Source organism: Astatotilapia calliptera, chromosome 6 (genome assembly GCF_900246225.1).
Source record: "Astatotilapia calliptera chromosome 6, fAstCal1.2, whole genome shotgun sequence".
Taxonomy (NCBI): Eukaryota; Metazoa; Chordata; class Actinopteri; order Cichliformes; family Cichlidae; genus Astatotilapia; species Astatotilapia calliptera.
This window is the reverse complement of record NC_039307.1, coordinates 4835610-4860251: the sequence shown is the minus strand read 5'-3', so window position 1 is coordinate 4860251 and position 24642 is coordinate 4835610. Positions and strand designations below refer to the sequence as shown.

General features: G+C 41.0%; 2 protein-coding genes across 2 annotated transcripts; one reads left to right on the top strand and one right to left on the bottom strand.

Annotated features, from left to right (window-relative positions):
- The first annotated feature begins 57 nt into the window (after nucleotides 1–57).
- Nucleotides 58–9069, top strand: LOC113023629 (uncharacterized). The gene is made up of 8 exons (XM_026169824.1): nucleotides 58–124; nucleotides 440–719; nucleotides 3498–3829; nucleotides 4317–4381; nucleotides 4464–4621; nucleotides 4713–5216; nucleotides 5643–7129; nucleotides 7566–9069. Exons 2-8 carry the CDS (start codon nucleotides 479–481, stop codon nucleotides 8214–8216), a joined length of 3438 nt encoding a protein of 1145 aa, XP_026025609.1. The 5' UTR covers nucleotides 58–124; nucleotides 440–478; the 3' UTR covers nucleotides 8217–9069.
- A 1022-nt stretch (nucleotides 9070–10091) lies between these two features.
- On the bottom strand, nucleotides 10092–19533 carry LOC113023628 (solute carrier family 43 member 3-like). Its single transcript, XM_026169823.1, has 13 exons — nucleotides 19175–19533; nucleotides 18153–18396; nucleotides 17920–18049; nucleotides 16370–16416; nucleotides 15183–15259; nucleotides 14979–15071; nucleotides 13962–14101; nucleotides 12006–12145; nucleotides 11707–11850; nucleotides 11513–11620; nucleotides 11253–11439; nucleotides 10950–11061; nucleotides 10092–10405 (listed from the first exon to the last, which is right to left on the bottom strand). The coding sequence occupies exons 2-13, from the start codon at nucleotides 18331–18333 to the stop codon at nucleotides 10193–10195; spliced, it is 1572 nt and encodes a 523-aa protein (XP_026025608.1). The 5' UTR covers nucleotides 18334–18396; nucleotides 19175–19533; the 3' UTR covers nucleotides 10092–10192.
- Nucleotides 19534–24642: the final 5109 nt, after the last annotated feature.

The following is a 24642-nucleotide window of genomic DNA, read 5'->3' as shown; positions in this document are numbered from 1 at the left end:
TATCTTTATAGGCAGTCGGTGTTTTTGCCGGCGTATTGAGAACAAGATGTGGCAACACTCGGCCGTCGCAGTGTGCTGTCGTCAGTCTACAGAGAAAGACGTAAAAAGCCCAGAAATAGAGCAGGTAGAAGGCCATGCGGTCCCACTGGCTGCAGTTCTGTGTGTGTTTAAACAAAAGCTGTGGACGCTCTTTGACCGGTTTCTCATTTTAAAACCAAACTGAGAGCTGTGAGATTTTTTTCACATCTTTGAAGGGAAGTGATTTATTAAAAACACGTGTCGTACACATGCCTGCAGTCAGGAACTTTTAAGATATTGATTGGTATCTGCTGCTTTTACTTTTAGAAAGAAGGTTTTCGCCGTCATTGACCTGAATCTGTGCGGTACAAGAGCGTTGCATGTAATCAGGTGGTGTAGTTTTCCTGTCTATGCATCGCAGATCTGGTAGCGGGGCTGCAGGCTGCAGAGCTACAGAAACATGGATCTTATCAGTAAACCCAGAAGCAAGTCCATCGTGTGGCTGTATTTTGGCTTAAAGGCGGATGAAAAGGGGCGACCTTTGAACACCGGTGAGGCCGTTTGTCGCCTGTGCCGAAAAATAGTGCTGGCAAAAGGTGGAAATACTACTAATTTAAGAAGCCACCTGAAAAGGCGACATCGTGCTGATTTCTTTGAGACCACTTCCTCCGCGACCTCGGGAGCGTTACTTGACACTCAAGGTGATTTTTTTTTAACCTAAAATAATTTCTTCATTGAAAACTTGTGGAATCTTAAAGTATGCATTAACTTATTTTCTCATATGTCTGAACCCTGCATGCCTCCAGCCCAGCAAAGCCGATCAGACATGGCTGCTCACATGGCTCACCTGGGGTTGCTTGAAAGTTGCATTTTAGTGCTGTGACAAAAAAATAGTCCCTGAGCCCCGACGCTGCTTTACTATGCAGCTTTTTTACAGTTAACTTGCAGACAAGGTGTGTTTAGTACTGCGCCTGTGCACACTCACAATCTGGTAGCTTTTCTAAACAACAGATCGATCATCAACCGGATGATACTTGGCTCAGATAATGTGCATTTTTTTATACCGTACGCGCCGAATAAACTGTACCATACTCTATGCACAGCGGTGTGTTTTTTTACATCAGGAAGTCCTGCAATAAATGACGAATAGCTATCAGTCACACATGCGCAGTTGATGCCATGGTATAAACCGCTTGTATCCATAACCACTGTTTCATGCACATTGAGAAAGACTGGGTTTGTGTTCCGTGTAACTCCCACTGCCCACAAGCAATTTTTCTAAAAGGTGTTAAGCCGCCCCCTCTAAAAACAAAACAAAACCCTCCATATGAGGAAAAAATACTAATAAAAATAGACCCCTCTCTCACTGTTTCAGTAATGTTAAGGTTCAGGCTCTGGTGAGGTGTTCCACTATGTTCTTTTCTATCCAGATATACTTTTACAGCACTTTGTTTGGGAATCACTGACAGCAGCTTTATTTTTCAGCATGACAATCAGGTGCTTTTTAGATGGTATTGCATGATGGATCAAAATCCAATGGTACTTTTATGACATCACTGGGTGAAATGCAGCCCCAAGCCATGATAGAGCCTCCACTGTGTTTTACAGATGCCCGTATACCCTTGTTTACCTCCTTTGTACATATTGGAAAACATTTGATCCAAACATTTTATAACTTGGTTTCATCACTTCATCAGACCTTTTTCTTTCAGCTGCCCTCTTACTGACACAGCATGTAGCTCTGGGTATTTGAGTTTGCAGATTTTGATGCCAGATGCAACCCCAGAGGGATTTGTGTCTCCACCTGTGCTCAAACCAGGGATCTCTTGCTTGATAGATGAATGTGTAACTCACTACACAATCTGCCTCCTTTGAAGCACAATATAAAAACTGTTGGCTCAAGACTGTTGCAGAGTGCTTTGGAGGTGCATGACTAAACTGTGTCAGATCGGTTTGATCCACATGTTATCTTCAGCTTTACCTGTATTTTGCCCCTGTCAGTTTTATCTATTTAAAAAAAATGATCTAGGTAAAAGACAACTTATTGGATAACACTGACTAAAAGGAGTCTCTTCGCCTCTCATGTTTTTGAAGATAACTGTCCTGGTCCTGTTCATAGTCCTTGCTCTGTCAGATTAAAATGGAGGCTCTGTTCTTCATTTTCTTGTTGCTTTACCAACTGATGATGGCTTTCTTTCATAACTCAGGGTGAGCACACACAGAGTGTATTGAACTGCAATCAGCTGTTGTGCAACTGGAAACTCTGAGCATCCCGTCTCAGAGTTAATCAGCTCAGAGGTTATGGCTAGACTCTCCCTGCAGGACTTAATTATATGGGCTCAGTGTTGGCCTACATGTGTGAACATCAATCATGCGAGCCAGAATCGATCACAGCAGTCGCACTGTCCACCATCTGCGTGGCCCCGGGCTCACAACGTGCACAGATACGCCGAGGTTTGGGGAATCACTCAAATACAATTTTATTAAGTCACCTGACCCCATTCCTCTGCAGCCGTAAGCAGCAGAGCGTGATGTTACCACAGAGCGATTCAGACAGCCCAGCAGGGCCTGACAAGTGGGTACTGCTGTCAGAAGTCCATGTGAGCACACTGTCTTTGCAGCAGCGGTGCAGTGGCTTCATTATTTCAGTGATGATAGTTTGAGTAGACACCATCTCGAAAGTTAAACTTAAAGCTTCTGTTATGATCGACCCTGATGCTACAAGAGCCACCAGTGACAGCATTTCTTTTTTAGTGCCTTTACAGGCTTATTTTACTCTGCAGGCTTCAGGATGGGCTGGTGGGAAAAGACAAGACAAAAAAACACTCAGTGTGATCTGACTGAAGATCATCAAATCCAAATAAAGAGAACAAAATGAAAAGTGATTAAAAGGAGGGGGAAAGATTAAATAAAAGCCATCAGCCACTTGTAGACCTGATCTGCAAAATTATTGGTAAGATCTCACTTCACGTACTGAACACAGATTTAATGGTGACTGGTGTTCTTCCTGGTGGCTGGGAGCGTTGCTGTCACCCCGGTGGGCGGGCGGGTGGTGTGGACACGCAAGTTTGTCAATACGATAACTCGAGAATGAGGCAATGTAAAACTTTCAAATTGATACCATGGGTGCATCTATTAAATATAGAGTTCAAATCCCAGCGACTTTGACTTGAAGGTCAGAGGTCAACGTTTCTGAAAATCACCTTTTCTTTTCAAATTTGTACAATAAACATATCATATGTGCATCTGCTAGGAGATGGCGGGCTAGCACTGGTGGCTGCCTGTAATACAGACGTTAAAGTTTGTCTGTATTGTATTATTCCCCTCATCTGAATACAGCAGCTTCCTGTCTTTCTGAATTCTGTTGCTTAAAACGACCCAAGAAAGTGGAACTATGCTCCGTGAAGATGAATCCCGACCCTGAATTTTCAGTAATATCTCTGTTGTTTCATTATTTCTCTATTATATTCTTTTTCCAGGTTTGGATCTCAACAATGAAGAGTTCTTTGAGGATGTTTCCTCGCTCCAGCCTACTTCCAACCAGAACTATGTCCCAGATGCGGTGTTGCCGCCCGGAGACCCGTGGCTCCACAGCGGCCCCTCCCGGGCGGCGCTGTCTCTGCCTTCCTGCCTGTGCCTCTGTGGGGACCTCGGGTCTGGACTATCTGCTTCTGGATCTTTGGGCGAGGAGCAGAATGGGGAGATGAAGGTGTACGCCAAGTGCCACCTTCAGCAGGGTGTCATGTTTGGACCCTTTGTAGGAGAAGTGTGCAAGGGACAGATGCCGGCCAACCTCAAATATGCCTGGGCTGTGAGTAAAACGAACGATCACTTTTGTTCATACAGCATCGTGTAGACAGTTTTTGGATGTTTAGTTTTTTTGTTATAAATTATAAGCCGTGTTGATTTAAGAGGCCGTATGGACAGATTCCAGCATAGCCTCAGCTCTTAATCAACAATGGTTTCTGTAAATTACATAACGGGAAGTACCGTAAAATGGGAAATTGATCAGCGAATTGGACCCCATATCAGTCTGTTGCAGTCTGAAAACTGAGAGGGAAAGCAAAGTATTTTGCTTTAAATAAAGCAAATATTTTGTTGTCTTTAAATAAAGAATTACAAGATATAATTTTATTTTGATAGAAGTTGTTCTTCTAGCAGAATGACTGGGAAGAAACCCAACAACAATGACAAAAGCTGTGTGTAAAGAATCCCTTTTTGTGCTTTAAAAGTTTAATCTTTGGGTTGTTTCCTATTGGCCATATGTTAACACAAAGATGGGCTTTTTGTGTTTTTAGATCAGAGACGATGCTGCTTTTATCTACGTGGACGCTTCTGATGAAAACAAATCGAACTGGATGAGGTGGGCAGTTTTTATGGTTCCTTTTGCTTATTTTTATCTTCTGATGTAGTTGCAGACTTCACGCATTTGTTGTGTGTTTCAGGTATGTCAGATATACCAGCAGTGAGGAAGAGCACAACCTGGACGTTTTCCAGTTTTACCGTCGTATCTACTACAGGGTTTCCCAGCCCATCTCAGAGGGAGCAGAGCTCCGGGTCTGGATCGGCAAGGATTATGCCACCCTTCTGGGTCTGGGGATGGGTGAGCTCTGTCCCAGTTTTTAATGCAGTACAGACTGAAAGGTAGCTCTGTAAAGGTGCCTGATACATTTGTCTTTGTCGGTGATGTACAGGTGACAACGTGAAATGTGAAGTTGGAGACAAGGAGACGGCTCTGCGCCTCCTGCAGGACATTCAGTTGGTCACCCTCCCGGAGCCGAGCAGCACTTCCTTTTGGTCAGATCACAGCCAATCACAGAGCCCCATGCCTGTCATAAGCGACGTGACGACGATGTCGAACTCAGACGCCGTCAGCGACCCAGGCAGCATGATCACTGGCTCCTCCTTCGTCTCCACCTCTGTCATCTCCTTCCCGTCTCCTCACACGATAGAAAAGTATGATTTTCTGCCTGGAACTGAGAAACTGCTGAGCAACCCCAACGCCATCCAGAACAGCCCGTGGTACTTCTTTGGACTCGAGCCCGACCCCACCGGTCGGCCTCTGGACCGAAACACGGCTGTGTGCAAGCTGTGCATGGAGCACGTGAGCTGTGCGGGAGGAGTGCCAGATCTCCAAAACCACCTGACCAACAAACACCACTTCAAGCTGAAAGACAAGGACCGGAGTCTCACACTGGGTAACTCTCTACTTCCTGTTTGCAATGCACAGTGCCAGAAGTTATTAGGTTAAAAGAAAGAGTAAGTGATGCAGAATCTCTGGGGGAAATTTCATTAATAAACATCCCAAAGTTATTAAAGCATTTAGTTATGGGGATTCATCATCTTGGACAGATGAATGGGTGTATTAAATCATGTCCTTATCTATTTTGTAGGGATTGTATTTTGACCACACTTTGACTTGATCCCACCTAAATCAGTGGGATTCATAGAAAAGATTATTTTCCTCAACGTATTTTGTTATTGTGCAAAATCTGTGAGTTAGAAAACTGTTGCTTTTATCAAATATGCAGTTGCAGTTACTTAACTCTTGTTTGTTATAGAACAGAAAGGAATTTAATTCTGTTTTAATTTCCTATTTAAAAGCTGCTTTTTCACAAAAACAGGTCAACAACGCTCTCAGCCGCTCACACTTACCAGCGGTCTCATCAGCACTCTCCCCTTGGTTCTGTCCACTCAAGTGACCGATGCTATCGTCAACTTTCTTATCGTGGACCTCCAGCCGCCATCTCTTGTGGAAGGCGAAGGCTTCAGAAAGCTGATTCTCACACTGCTGCCTAATTACAAGGAGCTGCCGTTGTCCTGTCAGCTCGAGAGTCTGCTGACGGACCACCACGCCCGAGGCAAGGCGAGCCTGGCTCGGCTGCTCAGGAGGAAAAGTGAGAGCGGAGAGAGCGAGGAGGTTAAGGACTACACTGCTCCCATTGAGTTCGAGCACAGGAGACGTGGGCGAGCTTCCAGCAGTCAGAAGGAAGTTCCTTACTTTGTGACATTGAGCGCAGAGGTTTGGCTCCACAACTGGCAGGGAAACACTGAGAGGTACCTCACGCTCTGGGCGCACTACGTAGACAGTAGCTTTAGCTTTCAGAACATTGCTTTGGCGACCCAGCGGCTGACAGAGAGCGGGGGGGAAGAGCACGCCGTCCGAACGGTGGAGGCCCAGGTGAAGGTGATGGCGCACGAGTGGGGAATCTCCCAGCCTAATCTGATGTTGCTGGGAGGTGAGATAAGGAACAAGATGAGGACACAGCCAGTAAAGAGCAAGAAGGGGGCAGAGGTTGCAGGAAGCGCCTCCCATCCGAACTCAACAACGTTCCTAGAGAGGGAAGACTCTGTGTCGCCCGGGGAGCCGGAGCACGCTGACAGTAGTGAAGGACTTCCGTCTGTTCCTTGTTTTTTCAGAGCCGTGCAAGACTGTGTGGAGGAAGTGATGTCACATCCCGTCATCTCCAAAACTCTCAGCCAGTTCCAGGGTTTTCTCTCCACCCTGTTCTTACCAGTTGCTCAGAACAAATGCTCATACCAGCCTCATACCCAGAACCTCCTCAAAAGTCTGACGAAACAGGAGCGTGCCAGACTTGCGTCGTGGGCACACAGCCAGCCAACCTGGAATAACCTTTACACTTTACTGAGCATGCTCATCAGACACAAAAGCCTCTTTTGCTGTGTAATTAAAGAAATAAAAGGCGAGGGTTTGTCCAAAGAAGATTGCGCTTCAGAGTCCAGTTCAAGTGGCAGCTCCCACGCCAATTCCACCTCCAACACATCCTCTACGGGTGTAACGTCTTTGCGCTCTGAATGGAAGGTTCTGGAGGAGCTCTGCTCGGTCCTCAAACCTCTGGACGTGGCGTGCCGGACTCTCGCCAAGGAGGCGTTCCCCCGACTGTCCCTCATCAAACCTATCCTCACCGGCTTGCTCTCACGGCACCTCGTGTCCCGGCCGTGCGATTCGTCGTCCATCTTGAAGGAGGTAAAGAGGATGATGAGGCGGAGCCTGGCACACTGTTATGACAGCCCTGCTGTGAACAGAGTCCTGAGCATGGCGTGCTCCCTCGACCCCCAGTTCCACGGACTGGGCTTCATGGAGGAGAAGGTGAGTCGGAAAGCTGGCACGCAGGGAAAAGAGTGCCTTAAAACAGCTATAGCACTCTCTACAAATCAAATCAAGATGGCTAATTTTGATATTCAATGAGACATTTAGCAGGCACGTTGTATAGCAGTGTATCGACTGCCAACTTCCAATTTGTTTTTATGTCTAACATGTTTTCCTTTTATTATTAAATTGACTTTAATAAACAGGATTTACCAAAAAGTTAAAGATAAAATAAAAAAGTGGAAGCAAACAAATCTGTCCACACAAAGGTCTTTCACTTCTTTGGATTTGGAGTTGGATAGCTAGAGGGTTTCAGGGTGGAGTCACAGTTGATCTCTAACACAACACATTTTCACATTATGATAAGTTTCTGATACAACAGAGAGGTTTACATTCTTGTTTTTTTTTTTTATTTGTGGTTTCTGGTGTTTTCTAGGACCGGACGGAGACTTTTGATTGGCTGAAGAAAGAGGCTGTGAGGATTGCAAAGGAGGACAAGAAGCGGAGTCGAGGTAAGAAGAACAGCGAGAGGAAGAGAAGCCCCTCCCCCGGGTCACCAGAGTCAGAGAGCGACTTCTTGCGCAGGAGTAAACGCCTCAAAGAGTCCCGCCCAATCAACTTCAGAGAGCTTTTCGATGAAGATGATGAGAGCGACGTGGAGGACAGCGAGCCAGGAGACCCGGGCTCTCAGGGTGGGCTGTCAGGTATGGAGTTTCTGCTGGGAGACCTGTTCTGCTCCGCCCCCAGGAGCAGACAGAGCTCTGTGGAGGAGTCTATCGATATGGAGATGTCTGTCTTCAGAGCTGACAAAGGGGCCTCGTTGGGCGTGGAGCCCCTGCAGTGGTGGAGGACGAAGACGGTGCAGTTCCCACTGCTGGCCACAGTGGCACGGGCCTACCTGGCTGCCCCCGCGGTGGTGGGAAACGGCGCGCAGAACTTTGTGGAGGAAGGAGGAGGAGCCACGTACAGAAAGAGATCAAATATTCCTCCAGAAAGTTTGGATGCAATCCTCTTTCTGCATCACAACCACTTGCTCACAACTGAGAGTGGGCAAACGGCAGCTCGGAGTGACGACAAGATGCCATAAAGGTGCAAAGTTAAACATCCCCAGCTGTGCCATTACAACTTCGCAAACAGAAACCAAAGCCCTAGCACAACAATTAAAAACACATGATCAACAGGTTGGCGCACACTCAACGGCGCGCTCATTAGAAAGAGTTTTTATTTTCAGGTGTGTCGTTTGCGAGGCTGAAACATCCGTCTCTGCCGTCCAACACTTCCTGTACTGAAAGCTATACACAACACTATGCATGCAGCAGATTTAAGGAGGCTCCCATTAGGCTCATTTTTAGCATTATCATTTTATTATATGATTCTGCTGAAGCAAGTTTACATGCTTTAATTTTTCCAGCATATTTTTACCCAAAGCTGTTTGAGAAGAGCCATCCTGTTTCACGTTACGAAGAAATTGCTGCATTTCAGCACAGTCGGCTCACGAGTTAATCCTCAATATTTTCCATCAATGTATTTTCCTACAGCACACACACAAAAAAATCTAGATTCATTCTGAACTCTATCAACTACTTTTAAACCTGAAGTCCAAAGAGTGCGATTTTTGATGATTTTCACTTTTATTTACTTGGAGATCAAAGATTTTTGGACTGTTTTACTACTGATTTACTTTCAACTTTATAGTTTCTATGATTTAGCTTGTAGCATCCAGTGCCTTACCTCATTTATATAGTACTGTTCCACAGTAGATTAGAAGCACATTAACCCTAACAGTAGATATCACTATACTAACTGTAGGTCTGCTATGGGCTCAGCATTAGTACCATGTTTACTTCAGACTGCTGCGTTCTTCAGTCTTTGCATATTCACATCAATGCTGAGTAACTGTTGTAGCCCTAACTGTTCAATAAATATATATGTAAAACGTTGCTGTTTGTGCAGTTCATTACTTTCACCATAAGTTGTATAAATGTATAGTAAAAACAAGCTCTGTATTGCATACTGGGGTTTCTTATGCCGTTAGGTCCATACCTTTTTGAACAATGAGGCAATTTTTGAGGAAGCTAAAGATTCTGTTACCCGCTTTAGTTTCTGCTTGTTCGTAGGTCTTTCATTTTTGTGTTTGATCCATTAAAAGTTACAGAAATACAGTGGTCCAAGAAATGAAAGGAAAACTTTAAATATATGTCAGATCTCTATGTGGGAAAAACCTATGTCTTTTCTTACATGCTCTTGAGGGACTCATCAAAGCTTCAGGCAATGGCACATATTGATGTGTCATCCAGGAGTGACTGGACTACCTGTGCAACCTCTGTAGAGTCTAGGTGTCACCTCATGCTACAAATAATGACACTAACCTTTGCCAAATGCAAAATTAGTGCAAACAGTCAGAAAAGATGTGGAGGGAAATTTTTTAGTTTCCATCCCTGTTTTGGCCGTTGTGTCATTGTTGGCCCTGCAGTGCACCTGTTGTTAATGTCATGAACACCAAAGCAGCTGAACTTGATCAACACCATCCTCTGGTACTTGACCAGATCAATATTACAGAAATTGACCTGTGATTAATGGAAACATTGGTTTCCATTAAATCAATTTGTGGTTTTATATATCTATATCTATATATATGTGTGTATATATATATATATATATATATATATATATATATATATATATATATATATATATATATATATATATACATGTGTGTATATATATATGTATATATATATATATATACATGTGTGTGTATATATATATATATATATATATATATATATATATATATATATATATATATATATATATATATATATATACATGTGTATATATATATATATATATATACACACACACACACACACATACATATACATATATCTTGATCTATTTTGAATGTTATTAAAGTCTTTCAAGGTGTTAAATGGCTCAAACAAATATTTCTTCTGAACCATAAAGTGTTTAACACAAAATTTTATTGGATTATTACAAAAAACAGTTCACAAAAGTGAATTAATAAGGATCAACAAAACATTAAAGCAAATGCTTGTGCTTCTAGTTTAAATCAGTGAGCAGGAACAAAGAGAACCTGAACCTTCTACAGGCTGAAACACTCGTCTCACCGTCTCTGTACAGACGGTGAGACGAGTGTCTGGCTCGATTCTCAGGATGGTCCTTCCTGAGGCGGCCTTGTTTTCTGCAGTGGATGAAGACGTTTGTAGGATGGATGAACGCCAGCAGAGTGAGAAAAATAAGACTGATGTCCACCTGGAACAGATTCAGACAAAAGTTTGCATTCACATGAGCACAGCTAATGCAAGAAAAGTGTATTAAATATTGACCTGTGTTGATATTAAGCCACTGCTGGGTTGTTCAATGTTAAATCAATCAGAGACACTCAAGTATAGTGACATTTAATGAAGCAAAATATCAACTTTTTGTTGTAAATATTTACAGGACCTCATCGAGGTGGGGGAATTTGGTACTTATTAATGTTACTAATTTTTCAGCACTTTTGACTCATCGTAACTTCATAACGATATGTACAATGTAAATAGTCATGAAAATACAGTAAACCCATTAAATGAGATGTGTCCAAATTTTAAAAAGAAAATCTATGTTTGACCTTAACCTTGAGGTCACTGAGATTGGCACCTGTCCGAGATTTTTATTAGATACATGTATGAGATCAATTTGAAGCTCCTACATCGCTCTGTTTTTAAGCTATTGCATTCACGTGTCCTGTCTGCCCGCCTAGCAGGGTGGCAGTAATACCTCATCAGGTTTTTACGGATGAGGGGTAAAAACCTACATAAAACGGATATTCTCTGACCACGGAGACGAGGGGGTACTGCAGCACAGAGACTCCAGCGGAGACAGCCATCACCAGGCCATACAGCTTCCCAAAGTGACAGGCTGGAAAACTGAAAGCAGAAACCAAAGGATTATAACGTGTCTGTGTCTAACTGATGAATAAATTCTCTGTTACCTCAATCTGAAATTATTTTGCCTCCTGAAATTGTATTTTAATTGAAACTGAGAAGTTTAGAGGACAGGGGAAACTCAAAAAAGCGAAACTAGTGAAGTTTTAAATGTGTGTTTGATATAAACTCACGCGATGCTAAGGAAGGCTGCATTCCCCCCATAAAGGAAGGAGCGATTGAGGACCTGCAGGACGAAGGTGAAGTACTGCAGTGGGAGAAAAGCAATGGAGGCGCACACAGAAAAGAGGAGGCACTGCAGGGCAGTCAGGAGCAGGGACAGGTAGGAGGAGCGCAGGTCCGCCTCTTGCTCCGTCTCTCCTACAGTACAAGAGAGATTCAGAAGGAGTTTCCACATGAAAACAAGTCGTTCTAACAACATTCACTGATTTACCCGGAGCCAGAGGCTTCTTCTTGTGTCTGTCCATGATGAGTCCGTTCCAGGGGGCACACAGGATGCCACACAGCTGAGTTATTGCGAATGCATTGGTGTACTGGCTCACTGATGATTTAGGGATGGATGAGAAAACAAGAGAATGAAGTCAGACAATATCTGGATCAAAGATGATAATGAGGACAATGACTTACCCAGGTTGGAGTCACCATCAGCCAGCCGGTTCAGCATGGAGTTGAGCGTGCCAATGAAGAAGTAGTGTCTCAGCTGCATGATGGACAACCACACCAGGTGAAATATGAAGAACCTGGACTTGACACAGCTGCCGAACGACTGCACTGAACACACAAAACAGGGTGTAAAACATCAACAAATACATGCTACTTTGTTACACGTATTTGTATTTGTATTTGCCTGCAGTGGTTTCTTTGTTGGCCAAACAGTAGAAACACTTGACACAAACAGTTTTGGATGGTAAAGTGGCTATAAGAACCTTTTTCTGTGTTTTGAGCCTCTGTCCTACCCTCGGGTGCCAGCGACGTGTTCTCCGTCTCAGGGGATTCCTGTGTCGGCGGACCTTCCTTTATCTCAGTCTCCTCCACAGTGTCAGTGTTTCCCTTTCCACAGTTTATCCTGAACGTCAGAAAAAAGTGTGATTAACAAATGAATGCACATTCAAAATCAACGTTGCACTGATCACTTTTGTTCTTTTGTTAGTGACTCAGAATTATTAAAAATCAAAAGGTTTATGCTCGTCATCTGTGGTGAAAGATGAAGAAAACAAAGAAAGTGTTGTGACAGGGAAAGCGGAAAGCAAGTGGAGAACATATACCACCTGATCTGTTCCCTGAAGATCAGGACCTCACTGCTCACTCACTCATTAACCAAGAAAATTGGGTTTAAATAATGACATCCAGCATGGAAAACTTCTTTTTTGCTTGGTTTTTGTACTAGTGAAACTTGTAGGTACAATAAAGCACCTTTTCCATTGGTACCTATTTGGATTTAGTCGCCACAGCTCCACTTGGATGGACTGCGTTAAAAGTCCACTTCTTTACGGCACCTTCTTTAAACCACGTTACCCATGATGCACCTCAGCATTGTACTTCCATTTGGGAACGTGTTCAGTGCGGTTCTGCACAGGTGTGTTGGAGGAGTAACGTATTTACTTGTGTGAGTTAATACTATGTGCGTGCTTACCACCTGACCACACACGCACTCACACCCCCTTTACATTTAAATATATTGTAATTCAATCACATTCCCACAAATGCTGTTCATCTGGTTTATGCCATCTGCCATCTCCTTCATTAAATTTGTTTGAACTACATCACTGTGGAGTACCATTCCTTCTTACCGAGGATGACACAGTTCAATTCAATTCAATTTTATTCATATAGCGCCAAATCACAACAAAAGTCGCCTCAAGGTGCTTTATATTGTACAGTAGATACAGAGAAAAGCCCAACAATCACATGACCCCCTATGAGCAAGCACTTTGGCGACAGTGGGAAGGAAAAACTCCCTTTTAACAGGAAGAAACTGGCAGAACCAGGCTCAGGGAGGGGCGGGGCCATCTGCTGCGACTGGTTGGGGTGAGAGAAGGAAAACAGGATAAAGACATGTTGTGGAAGAGAGACAGAGGTTAATAACAGGTATGATTCAGTGCAGAGAGGTCTATTAACACATAGTGAGTGAGAAAGGTGACTGGAAAGGAAAAACCTGCCTACGTCTATTGCAGCATAACTAAGGGAGGATTCAGGGTCACCTGGTCCAGCCCTAACTATATGCTTTAGCAAAAAGGAAAGTTTTAAGCCTAATCTTCAAAGTAGACATAGTGTCTGTCTCCCGAATCCAAACTGAAAGCTGGTTCCACAGAAGAGGGGCCTGAAAACTGAAGGCTCTGCCTCCCAGTTGAAGCGTGATCGGCAATCAGTGCAAACATATATTACAGACTGGTTTTCCATTACTATCCAATACCATCTAATGTGTATGGTCATCTTCACAGCAACGTAGGCAAGCATCCCATGACATAATTATGACGTATGCGACACGAACACTACAACAAAGGTGGAGGTTGGTGATGATATACCTACCGTTGTTGTTGTAGCCATTTCCCTCGTTCTGGGATTTAAAAAATGGTGGTTTTGATTTTCACGAACAACAACAAGAATTAGAAAAATATATACTTCTGAATTCAATCACTACACCATCCAAATGCTACGTCCACTTTAAATTAAAAAGGTAAAAGACTTCAACTTTGTCAGTAATATTTTGTATTTGATTCCTTATTTAGGTAGTTTTTCACAGAATAAGAACAAATTACACAAAAACATGTTAATAATACTGAATTTGTGCTTGAAATATGTGTTTAAGTACAGATTTTGTGTGTATCAAAGACGCCCACTGTCTTTATGACCTGAATGGCAAAAACCTATCATGCTCTCACCCGTAGGTGTAGTTTTCAGGCAGAGTGTAGGGGATGTGGGTTTTTGGCATCAGCAGGAAAGTTCTCGCCACGTGAATGCTGCTGCAGATGGTCAGGAAAATGAAAGAGTAGTGGAGAGAGATTCCCTGTTCGTACAGAATCTGCAGGGGAAAAAAAGGTCACTTATATATATATATATATATAGGTGGATGCTGACACAGGTGGCTATCTTCCCACCTCCACTAATTTAAGTCACTATGCTAGGCCTCTGATATGTGTGTGGCTCTGACCAATGAAATGGCGTGCTGTGTCTTACAGCCAATCCAAGAGGCCTTTGCTTAAATTTTGATAAATGCAATTCTAGTAGGCGGCGCTATCTAGATACCATCTCTTCTGTTTAAGGAGGATGTGGTTCTGTTGGTTTGTTGGATGATCACCAGCTCTTACTGGGGCAGCTGAAGCAGGAGTGAGAATTAGCACCTGGAAGTTTGAGGCCATGGTCTATAGTTGGAGATGGGTGGATTGCACATTGCTGTACCAAGTATCTCAGGGTTTTGAACAGTCTGTCTTTAGGGTAGACAGACTGGTGAAAGGTCCGCAGTGACTGGATACCATGCTAGTCTTTTATGGTGAAGAGAGCTGGGTGTGAAGGAAAAACTTTCAATATGCTGACTGCTCTATGTTCCCATCCTCACCTTGGGCATAAGCTGAGAGTAATGACCGACAAAACAGGATGAGCTGCTTCAGTAGGGAGCCTGGGCTCTCCCTTAGAGATATGGAGAAGTGGGTCATTCAGGACTGGATGAAGGGATGTAAATTCTAATATTTTATTTATATAGTATTCAGCACAAATTCACAGTTATATTTGTTGGTGCACCAGTACAGCTATGGGATGCAGCTTGTTTCCACCTTTTTTTTTTGCCAAATAATAATAAAACTGCACTTCAGTAAAGTAGTAGTGGCACTAGTGTGGGGACAGTGTTGTTTTATCCATCTAATGTGTGTGACAAATATGAGTGTAGCAATTATCAGTCCCACCTTAACGATGAGAAGCACAGCAGAGGAGGAGTCAAAGGCACCATTGTAGAAGGTGATGATGGTGGAGCGATGAGCAGGGAACAGGTTGCCCACCTTTCCGTCACACAGATACACGGATCATCAGGACAAAATATGTTTGAAAGTTTAGAAGTGGCTCAAGTGTATTTCTGTTTAGGAACAGAAACTTTCTACAGGTGTAGTTACCTGCATGTTAGTTATGAGCAGTAGGACTCCACCCACAGCAAGGAGAGACAGGGCGGGGTAAAGCAGATTTGAAAATTCTACAAGACACAGAAATACAAACATTAGGAATGTGATGTTGCACAATATTAAAGGCAGTTAGAGTTAAAACTCCAGAGTCACGGTGTAGAGAGCAGCAGAGCAGCAGAAGTGCTGACGAGCAGTTAAAATGCTGCATAATCATGTTTGAAAACAAACTTTTTGCTTTCCCCAGCAGCAGTAAAGGGTTACAGTCAGGGATGGATTCAGTGACCCTGAACCTTTAAACTTTCTATAGGTCAGGCTGATGGGGCGTTTTGTTGTTCGTGGTCGCTCTGTGCCCTCATTCTCTCTCTCTTCTCTTTTCCCCCTATTCCACAAACATCGAGGCTGAGCCTGTTTCTGCCGGAGGACTTTTCCCATTAAAAGGGAACACTTGCCTGTAAACAGGCGACAGCCTGATTTGTTAAGCTTTCTCTCTAATATTGTAGAGTATTCACATTGCGCCTTAAGATAACTGCTGTTGTGATACGATATAAATGAGACTGAAATCAAATGCCAATGGCTATACTGGAAAATAAAGAACACGCGTTAAATATGTTAATGACCAGAATTATGCACAGTTGTGCATAATTCTCACAGTGATTGTGATTATTTTACTGGGATTCATCATATACAAGAGGTGTTACAGTGACTACGTCATCAGGCATGTAGTGAAAACAACTTTTACCTGTTTTCTGTCATTCGTGTTTGGTATGGACCGAGCAGTAGCTGAGGAGATGAAACCTGCTTTGTGCTTAAGATGAGAAAGCCAACACAGCTGCTCTTTTTTAAAAAACAAAGGTGATTCTTTCACAGGCTTGTCCACAAGAATATGAAATGTGAGGCCAACACTGGCTAGCACATGCAAGTTATACTACTAACTGCTAATTAGCTAAAATGGTGTTGTCACAATAGCTAGGGTGTTCAATTTCTACACTTCAGCACAGAGAATAAGCTTTCAGGTATTCAAATAAACCCAACACAATGTGACCAGAACACGAAATTCCCACAAGGAAGGGATTATGGAAAAGGTGGAAATTATGAGACAGAGGTGAAAGGTGAATCTAATAAAAACAAAAAAAAAGACTCATAAATATGTGTTTTCTAATAATCGTAACCTGTGCACCTACCTGGGCTAGAGAGGGCCACCAGCAATGTACCGCCACTAAAAAGGGCTCTGGAGAGGGAAAAGTATCATAAGGACACATAAAAGTTTCTGTTTTTGCCATCAGACATCAGCTACGAGGAGCAGAGTTCCTATGAGGGAGCATTGAGACATTGGTTGGTGGCCTTAGGGTGATTTTGGCCTGCAGCGAAGTCGCCTTGAGCGTTAACAGACATAAGCTGGCAAGGTTTTCTGAATCCACTCAAACTGTCCATTCTCCCCTCAGATACCACATAAGCTCATGCATGTAGCCTCTCTCGACAGGACGATGAAACGTGGAAGAGAGTGAAAAACTTAACAGAAAAGTCTAGATGCAGCTTAATGCTGAAAAACAAGTACCAATCAGGGGGCAGCATAGTTAAAAACAGCAGCATAAATACACAAAACAACTGAGTTTTGTGTAAGTAGTTTTTGTATATATAGCAAAAGTTGACCTTGAAAAGGCTTGTTGGTCTGTACCAAATCTTGTATTTTGTAATCTGAATAAATTGCTCTTCAAATGAACACTGACTAAAGAAATAATCTGGCACGATTTCCATTAACATTAGAACAATATAATCTGGTACTGACAATTAACTACCTATTTTATTTAAAAATCAAGTAGTGACTCAACAACACTCATTAATTCCTAAATTGTGTAATAATTCTTGTTGCGCATGTTTTACAAAGTTACAGACTTTCTCTGCGTCTCTCCACATGTTTGAGTATAAATCATCTGACAGGAAGTAAAAGATGAATTTGACTGAATAACTGCATATTTTACCAAATTTTCTATAAATAATCTCATTGAAATTAATTACTGAGATTCTCTAACCCAAATCTCACAATATAATCTCATACTCTCCTGATCACTGCAATAAATAAGAAACTTAAGTGATAACATGTTACACCAAAGCTCTAAAGCAAATCTGCATTGCTAAGTGTTCCAGCAATGATTAACATAACAGGTTTGGAATAACAAATGTTTTCTCATGGGAGATGGATTATTTGAATATTGTGAGGTAGATGATTTCATAGTACGCGCCTTGGGGCAGCTATAGTATGTGATTGTGTGATTTCGTGGTATATAAACATAACTGAGTTTTTTTGGACATTTTTTTGTAACCTGTGCAGAGAAAAAGTTCATTTACTAAAAAAGAAAATAAATAAAGTGTTACCTATTGATCCGGACTCTGAACCAGATTAAACCATTAACATTACCAAGTATTAGTGCTGATACTAGAAACTGTCAAATATATTTTGGGGTTGAATGAGGTGGGTTCTGTTTCAGTCTAATCTCTGCGCCTTGTTTTACCATGTACTAATCTTAACTAATCTCAGACTTTTTGTGTTTCTTTGCTGAAACTAATTGGCAGACAAGGTTTTTTTTTATTCTGCTGGAGGTCTGACCTACAAAGGTATCATAGTTTACTTATAAAATATTGTTGATTAACAACATTTTGGGCAAACAGCAAGAAATAGTTAACAATTGTGTGTTTGGGTCTGCAGCCCAGACGTATTTCAGCACTGACTTACATTGCCAGCAGTCTGGTCAGCAGTGTGCCACAGTGATCAAATATGTAGCCATTTAATAGAGTCAGGAAGTTGTTGAGGAAGGAGGCCACAGTAAAAACCAGCGAGAACTGCTCATCCTGACCACTACAGTCTGGAAGAAAAACAAACAGAAACACACACAAATATATCTGAAACCTGCTTCTGTGGTGTCCTGGATGAGTGTCCTGTCCAATCTAAACTCCAGAGTTGCTCACCTTTACTATCCGTTGTGCTGTTAGTGTCGACACACAGCCAACCAAAGTATTCCTCTTTCTTCAGCACAAACACCAGGGAGGCATGGCCAAACACCAGGCCGGCAAATAACAGACACTCCAGCAACCCCGTGATCAGGGTCAGCCAGTAGCGCAGTCTGTAACCAACTACAGTTCCCTGCATTTTTCACTTCGTCTTTCCAGCTCACACAAAGGTCAAACAGAACTTCTAGACAGATCTCTGTTCCTAAACCATGGAATAAAAAAAATAACAGGTATACTTTTTCAGTTTTACATGCCTGAAATACAGCAAAAACTGTTCAAGAAGTGATCACGAACGCAAGAGGGAGCAACATCTGTGTGAGCATGGGCAGTATATGAACTGAAGGCTAAAGATGATAAAAAATAAAGTTAACATTTTCTCATAGAAATACTGAATGTTCATCAAAATTCATTGTGCAATGTGAAATGTTGCAATGTACACAATCACGGCAGCACTGGCTCTCTCATTTGCTTTATTTTCCCTAAAAGCCTTCCACACATTCATCTTAGTTTCACTTCATATTTGTTACTTGGTGCTCCATGCCCCACCTGCCGCAGCAGGTTCAGAACCACCACATGAGAGGGAACCACAGTGTGGCATCTATACTAACTTGAACCCTGTAGGTTAAGATTTTACATACAAACAAATAGTAGCTGCACACAAAAAAGCCACAATCAATTTCATCTTAACTCATTAGAATAGAATAGAATAGAATAGAATAGAATAGAATAGAATAGAATAGAATAGAATAGAATGATCCTTTAATTGTCCCACAAGGGGAAATTTGGTTGTAACAGCAGCCAAAAAGACACATATACAAACAAACAGTACACAGGACACAGAACAGAAACATACACAATTTTTCTTACATATTTACTAATTAATAACCAGATTAGCAATAACTCCACTTTTCCTTAAAACAGTTCCATACTTTTGTTAAATAAAACTGACTACAATAACACTGTGATGAACACACTTTTACCTTAATGTTTCCCAGTGAGTTTATTTGCATGGTGTATATGGTCCATTTATATTCTCCTCAAGTTAAACTCATTCTGCAAAGCGCAGAGACTACAGACAGGGCAACAGTTATCACCAAGGGGTGGTGGCTGTAATCCAGATTAATCCCGATAATCTACGTAATGACATATGGCACTACACAGACAAGAACGCTCCAAATGTGACCATTAAAACACGATTATTCAAGAAATTTATCACAGTGTGAGGTTTAATAGCATAAATACTTGTATAAAACACAAATATACGTCCAGTTTTCTATGCAGAGGCAAATAATTAACTCATTTTAGTAGAAATCCAACAAAACATGTTTCTAAGCGCTGACCCTCATGAAAAAGAAAAGAAACAATGCTTACCCCATAACCTCTGGGTAATCCACACATGAGACTCTGTGGGGCCATGATGCATCTTGCACCCGATAAGCAGCGTTTAATGGGCAGAGAGCTTTACTCTCTGTTTATAGATGCAGCTTTAATCCCAGACAGACGGACACAGGGCGGGAAACCACGTTTATACACTGATTCCAGTATCAGTCTAATTATGAGTTATAAACGAATCTAACGGACATGCAGTCCAGCCTGTTGACAGGTTTTCTCCCTGCTTCATTTGGAGCTCGTTTTAAATAAAAATCAGCCTTAGGATCTTACTGCAGGTAAAACAAGAAAACCCATTTTCTTTCAGAATGCCCTTACTCAAATATAATCTGCTATTAATGCATATTTCACACTTTTTAACATGCCCTGTGGCTATGAAAAATAAAGGTCAGCACTCATCTTATGGTGTAATTTCCAAACATTTCCTGTGTAATTTTGGTGGGTACAGCCAAACAAAGGATATAACATATGATATTCCAAGTATTTTTTTAAATTAATGAGTAAGGCTGTTCGATATAGCGATATATATCGGGTGACGATATAAAAACGTCTATCGTTTCATTTTACGCTATTGTTTGTTTCGTGGTGTTGCAAAATAAGCTGTTTACGGCAATATTTTTTCACCGTTTTGATGGTCACTGTAGTGGCTATATTAATTTCTTAAAGTTCTCTCTTTCTCTTATATTTAATATAACCACACTGGGCTACACCGCCAGTGTGGTATATATTATACTGTTGATGTGGTGAAATTTTCCTGAAGATCTACTACAAGAAGCTCATCACTGATATGCCACCCTGTGAGTTTTTCTGAATTTTAACTTAAAATGAATATAAGGGTTTTAATAAAAGTTAAATATGAAATACCTCTCACACTTGCGTCCACTCATATTTTCACTTCCTGCTATTGAATGTAACTCACTGCCTTTATCAAGGCTTTCTCTGACCAAACTAAAATTGATTAATGATAATATTACATGTAAACCTTACATTTACTTTGATAATTTTAATCTAGCTCATCATCTTTGTCATCAAGGTTTTATGTGTAAGGCAAGCTTCACAAGAAGCATTTTACAGCAGTGTAATAATCACCTTCACAATTTACCGTCAGTATAACATATCTTAACTTGTTGTTGAAGGGTCAGGCTAAAAACACTGTTAGCTACGTACTTACATAACATAATGAATATAATAACATAATCAGTATAACCAGGGTTCTATTGACTGTTTATTGACTTCTTCATGAATTATGGGAATGCATTAGCTGCTTTCACAGATGAATCTGTATTATTAAAGTTTCCATGATATTTTCAGGCACCAGAAATGTAATGGGCTCATTAAGCCCCCAGCATCAGAAAACTTGTGATTTTCCTTTCATATGGAGGCAGTGTATCATTTTTGATTATCCCATTCTGGCTTAAATAATAAGGATAAGAGTGACGGATTACTTTTACTAGTTTATTTCCCAAATCAATTAAAAAAAAAAAAAGACTGGAGATGCAACAGAAGAAGAAAAGTTTAATACTACACAAAACCCACAGAATTATATTCAAGATATGAATGTATTATAAGAATTCTAAAACAAAACTGTACAATCAATTTACACTACTAACTACTCACTGCAATGCAGTGTGTTTCACTGCAATCCTCAGTGCAGAGTTCATTCAAACTAAACCGGTGTCTTTTATACCTGTTTCTTGATGTTTTACTTACATCTGTAAGTGTGGGGGAGGGGACCTCACTAAAGGTGCCTAGCCTCCCAACAAAATGGCCCTTCATCTTATTAAAAGAAAACTAAACAAAGACAGAAAGATGGGGCAGGTCAATTAAAATACCATTATTTTGTGGTCAATACATTAAAATATAGAGTCAAGCAGCAGGTACTGTGCAGCCAAACACAGAGTCACCAAAGAAAATAACAATGAAGAATTTGAAGAATATCAAAGAGGAGTACCTCAGTATCTTCCAAACTCCAGGGACTTGTGCCGAACCTCTGATGAAGATGATGGTATGACAGGAGTTCAGACAGCAGTTCTGATAATGAGGATGTGTAATACACCTCTTCCTCCAAACATCTTTTGTGGCATCTAGATGGTATCAGAAGAGGTGTGGATATTATTTGTTAAACAGTTGCTAGCTTTGCCCTTGATTATTTTGATAGTAGCTTTGATTTGCATTTTCTGTTAATCCAGTAGTCTGGATGATAGAAGTTTGGATGATGTCCATCAGCATGAATGTTCTTATCTGCCACGACATCTGCTCCAAACCCAAGTGCTGGCTTCCTCCACCGTACCTGAGTCGTTTGTTGTCCTTCTTTGTTAAATCTGTGAGATGTTGAAGCTACAAATAAACTAGTGCAGCGGTCTCCAACCTTTTTTGCGCCACGGACCGGTTTATGCCCGACAATATTTTCACGGACCGGCCTTTAATGTGTCGCGGATAAATACAACAAAATAAAACTAGGGACCGCTGAACTAGTGCACTTTTTGTTCCATTCCTCTATCTTTGAGTCAAGTGTTGGTGCTGTTTGCGCTTAGTTCTGAAGCTGTCAATAAGAAACGAACATGGTGACTCATTATGGGTCAGTTAACTATTAGTGGTGCTTCAAGGCTTTTGTGTGTATTTGGAGTGTGGGGGGTGGGGGCAATGATTCATAATGTTGTTACATTGTTACAAAACCTGTACAGCTGAAACTGTAGAGAATATTTTTTCCATCAGTTGGACTCTAGTCACAGATACTTTTTGTTTCCCAGTGTCAGGTGGCCTTAACACTTTGTATATGACTGTGTAGCATTTGAAATGTATAGCCAGCAGCTTGTGATTTTGATATTTTTTTAATGCAATTTGCAAGAAAATACACATCTTTTGATTGTATTGAAGATTTAAGATTGGTTGAGCCTCATCGGATTTTCTGTTTTTTAATTTTGCTGCAGCTTTCTTGTAATGGTTGCTTTACTACATAGCACTACACCTCTGATTATAACCAAGGTTTGCAGAAGAGCATGTGTAACCCTGGTTAACATAGCTAACAACAAATAAAAGCCTGTTAGTAAAAACAGTCATAAGAAATATATTACAGGTGATAAATAGTCAATAAATAGATCATAATGGTTAGAAAATTCATTAAAAACATCAGCAATGATATAATTCATGGTATAGGATTTCATTTGTGTTTAAAAACATGTTAAAAGGGTACAGAACTTGCTAATTCATGGTGTTTTATGTTAATTCAGGTAAAATGGCTAAAATATGTGTTGAGACTCTTATTGTGAAAGGGCACGCTGCAGCGTGACTCCTGTGATTAGCCACACCCAATCGGGTTGTTCCTTCTTTTTGATGCTCGAGAGGGAGAAATGCAGACAGTCCTTGCAGAGCTGCTGCTTAAATGAGTGAAAAAATAGTAAAAATAAGCCAAAAATCTACTTAAAGCCATTTTTGTACTCTGGAGAATGTATTTTTGTTTTTTCCGACCTGTCCTTGCCTTGGTGACGTTGTGAACATAACCGAACGGGACTTGGTGAGTTCAGAAATTGTCTTTTATTTCATGCAAGAAATTTTTGTTGTATTATATTGCTAATTTCATGCAAATGGAGAGCCAAGGTAGCAGATTTATGTTGTTTTATGTTAAAAACGGTGGATTCGTGCTTAAACGACACACAGGCTGCAGTTCAAAGGCCTTTGACGGTGTTTCAGCGCGCCATATTGGCATCACCTCATTTACGGCTAAATAAGCTGGAAAAAACGGACTTTTACTGTTATTTAAGGGCTACCCGTGTGTTATTTTCGAATGTTTATGCACTTTATTTTGTTGTTATGGTAGGCCATTAAGGTTTGGATCGGGAAATGCTGAGCTAGAATCGGAGTTTGATCCGCTGAGCGAGAAACAAGATGGCGAGCCACCCACGGACCCATTGAACTGTACCGAGCAGGAAAAAGGAAAACGCCCCCTGCTGGACGTTGAGCTCTTTCGCTGATAAAACTGGTAGGATTAATCCATACACCTCTGCAAAAGAACAGCGGACTTTTCAAAGCACTGGATAATCATTCGGAGTAATTCCAGGACTAATAGTTAAAGGACACAAAGACAACTTTCTTTTGTTTATTTGTTTGTTTAAGGGATTTATTCAGCCTTTTGCTGAATTGTTTTTTGTTTTACATTTATTTATTTATTTTTGTAATTTATTTTGGTCAACCTTACATTTTAATGCTGTAATGGTGTTAATGGAAATGTAAATAATTTTGTTGGGTTAAAACAAAATAAGAACTGGTTGAGAATTTAAAGGTGAACCTAGACCAAGATTAAATTAAATCTTGGGCCTAAAGAACTGAACTTGATTTAAAATAACACAGTGTTAATGCAAATAGATCAAAGGATAAACTTGAACTTAGAACTTGAAATAAATAAAACAATAACCTAGGTTGAAAATAACATCCTTCTAAAGCCAAATAAAAGGTTTTGAGATAAATAGGATGAACTGACAGAACATACTGAACTAAGAAGGGGAAAGAAAACATCTTGTTTTCCTTAAATGTGTGATGTTGAATGTTTTATGTAATGTGTCTATAACTGTCTATTCTCTGTCTTCACAAAATAATAAGCCGGCAATTTAAACGTATTTACTGGTCTGTGGTCTTTATTACATGCTACGCTCATTACTGCTCTAGTAGTCGAACCTAACTGGTCCTAGTATACTGTAACGACTCCAGAAGTGTTACACATGCATGAATGCAAAAAACATTAAACCTTAACGTCACACCAGCTGAAAACTGCACCAGAAATGGACAACAGAAGACTGAAAAATTGTTGCCGTTTTCCCACAGTCTTCACATACTATACAGGTTTAAGGCACCTCTGCATTGTTTTCATTGGTTCTCATGGAAGATAAGTGTCTCAAAGGGTAAATTTGGCTTTGAAAACAGATTACATACTAGCATAAGGCAAAAAAACAACAAAAAAACAGGGAGCTTAAGCTGGCCTGATTACCACATTGACCAACAACAATCTGTTGGGAAGTTGTAACTCCAAATGGTGCTTAAAAATAAAAGAAATATTTACCAGAAA

Excerpts from the sequence above, each read along its gene's own strand:
- LOC113023629 (XM_026169824.1), top strand. The coding sequence starts at position 479 with ATGGATCTTATCAGTAAACCCAGAAGCAAGTCCATCGTGTGGCTGTAT. Across the intron at positions 720-3,497 it reads AGCGTTACTTGACACTCAAG|GTTTGGATCTCAACAATGAA; the intron begins GTGATTTTTTTT and ends TTCTTTTTCCAG. Across the intron at positions 5,217-5,642 it reads GGACCGGAGTCTCACACTGG|GTCAACAACGCTCTCAGCCG; the intron begins GTAACTCTCTAC and ends TCACAAAAACAG.
- LOC113023628 (XM_026169823.1), bottom strand. The coding sequence starts at position 18,333 with ATGCAGGGAACTGTAGTTGGTTACAGACTGCGCTACTGGCTGACCCTG. Across the intron at positions 18,050-18,152 it reads CAGCACAACGGATAGTAAAG|ACTGTAGTGGTCAGGATGAG; the intron begins GTGAGCAACTCT and ends TTTTTCTTCCAG. Across the intron at positions 11,440-11,512 it reads GAAGAAGCCTCTGGCTCCGG|GAGAGACGGAGCAAGAGGCG; the intron begins GTAAATCAGTGA and ends CTTGTACTGTAG.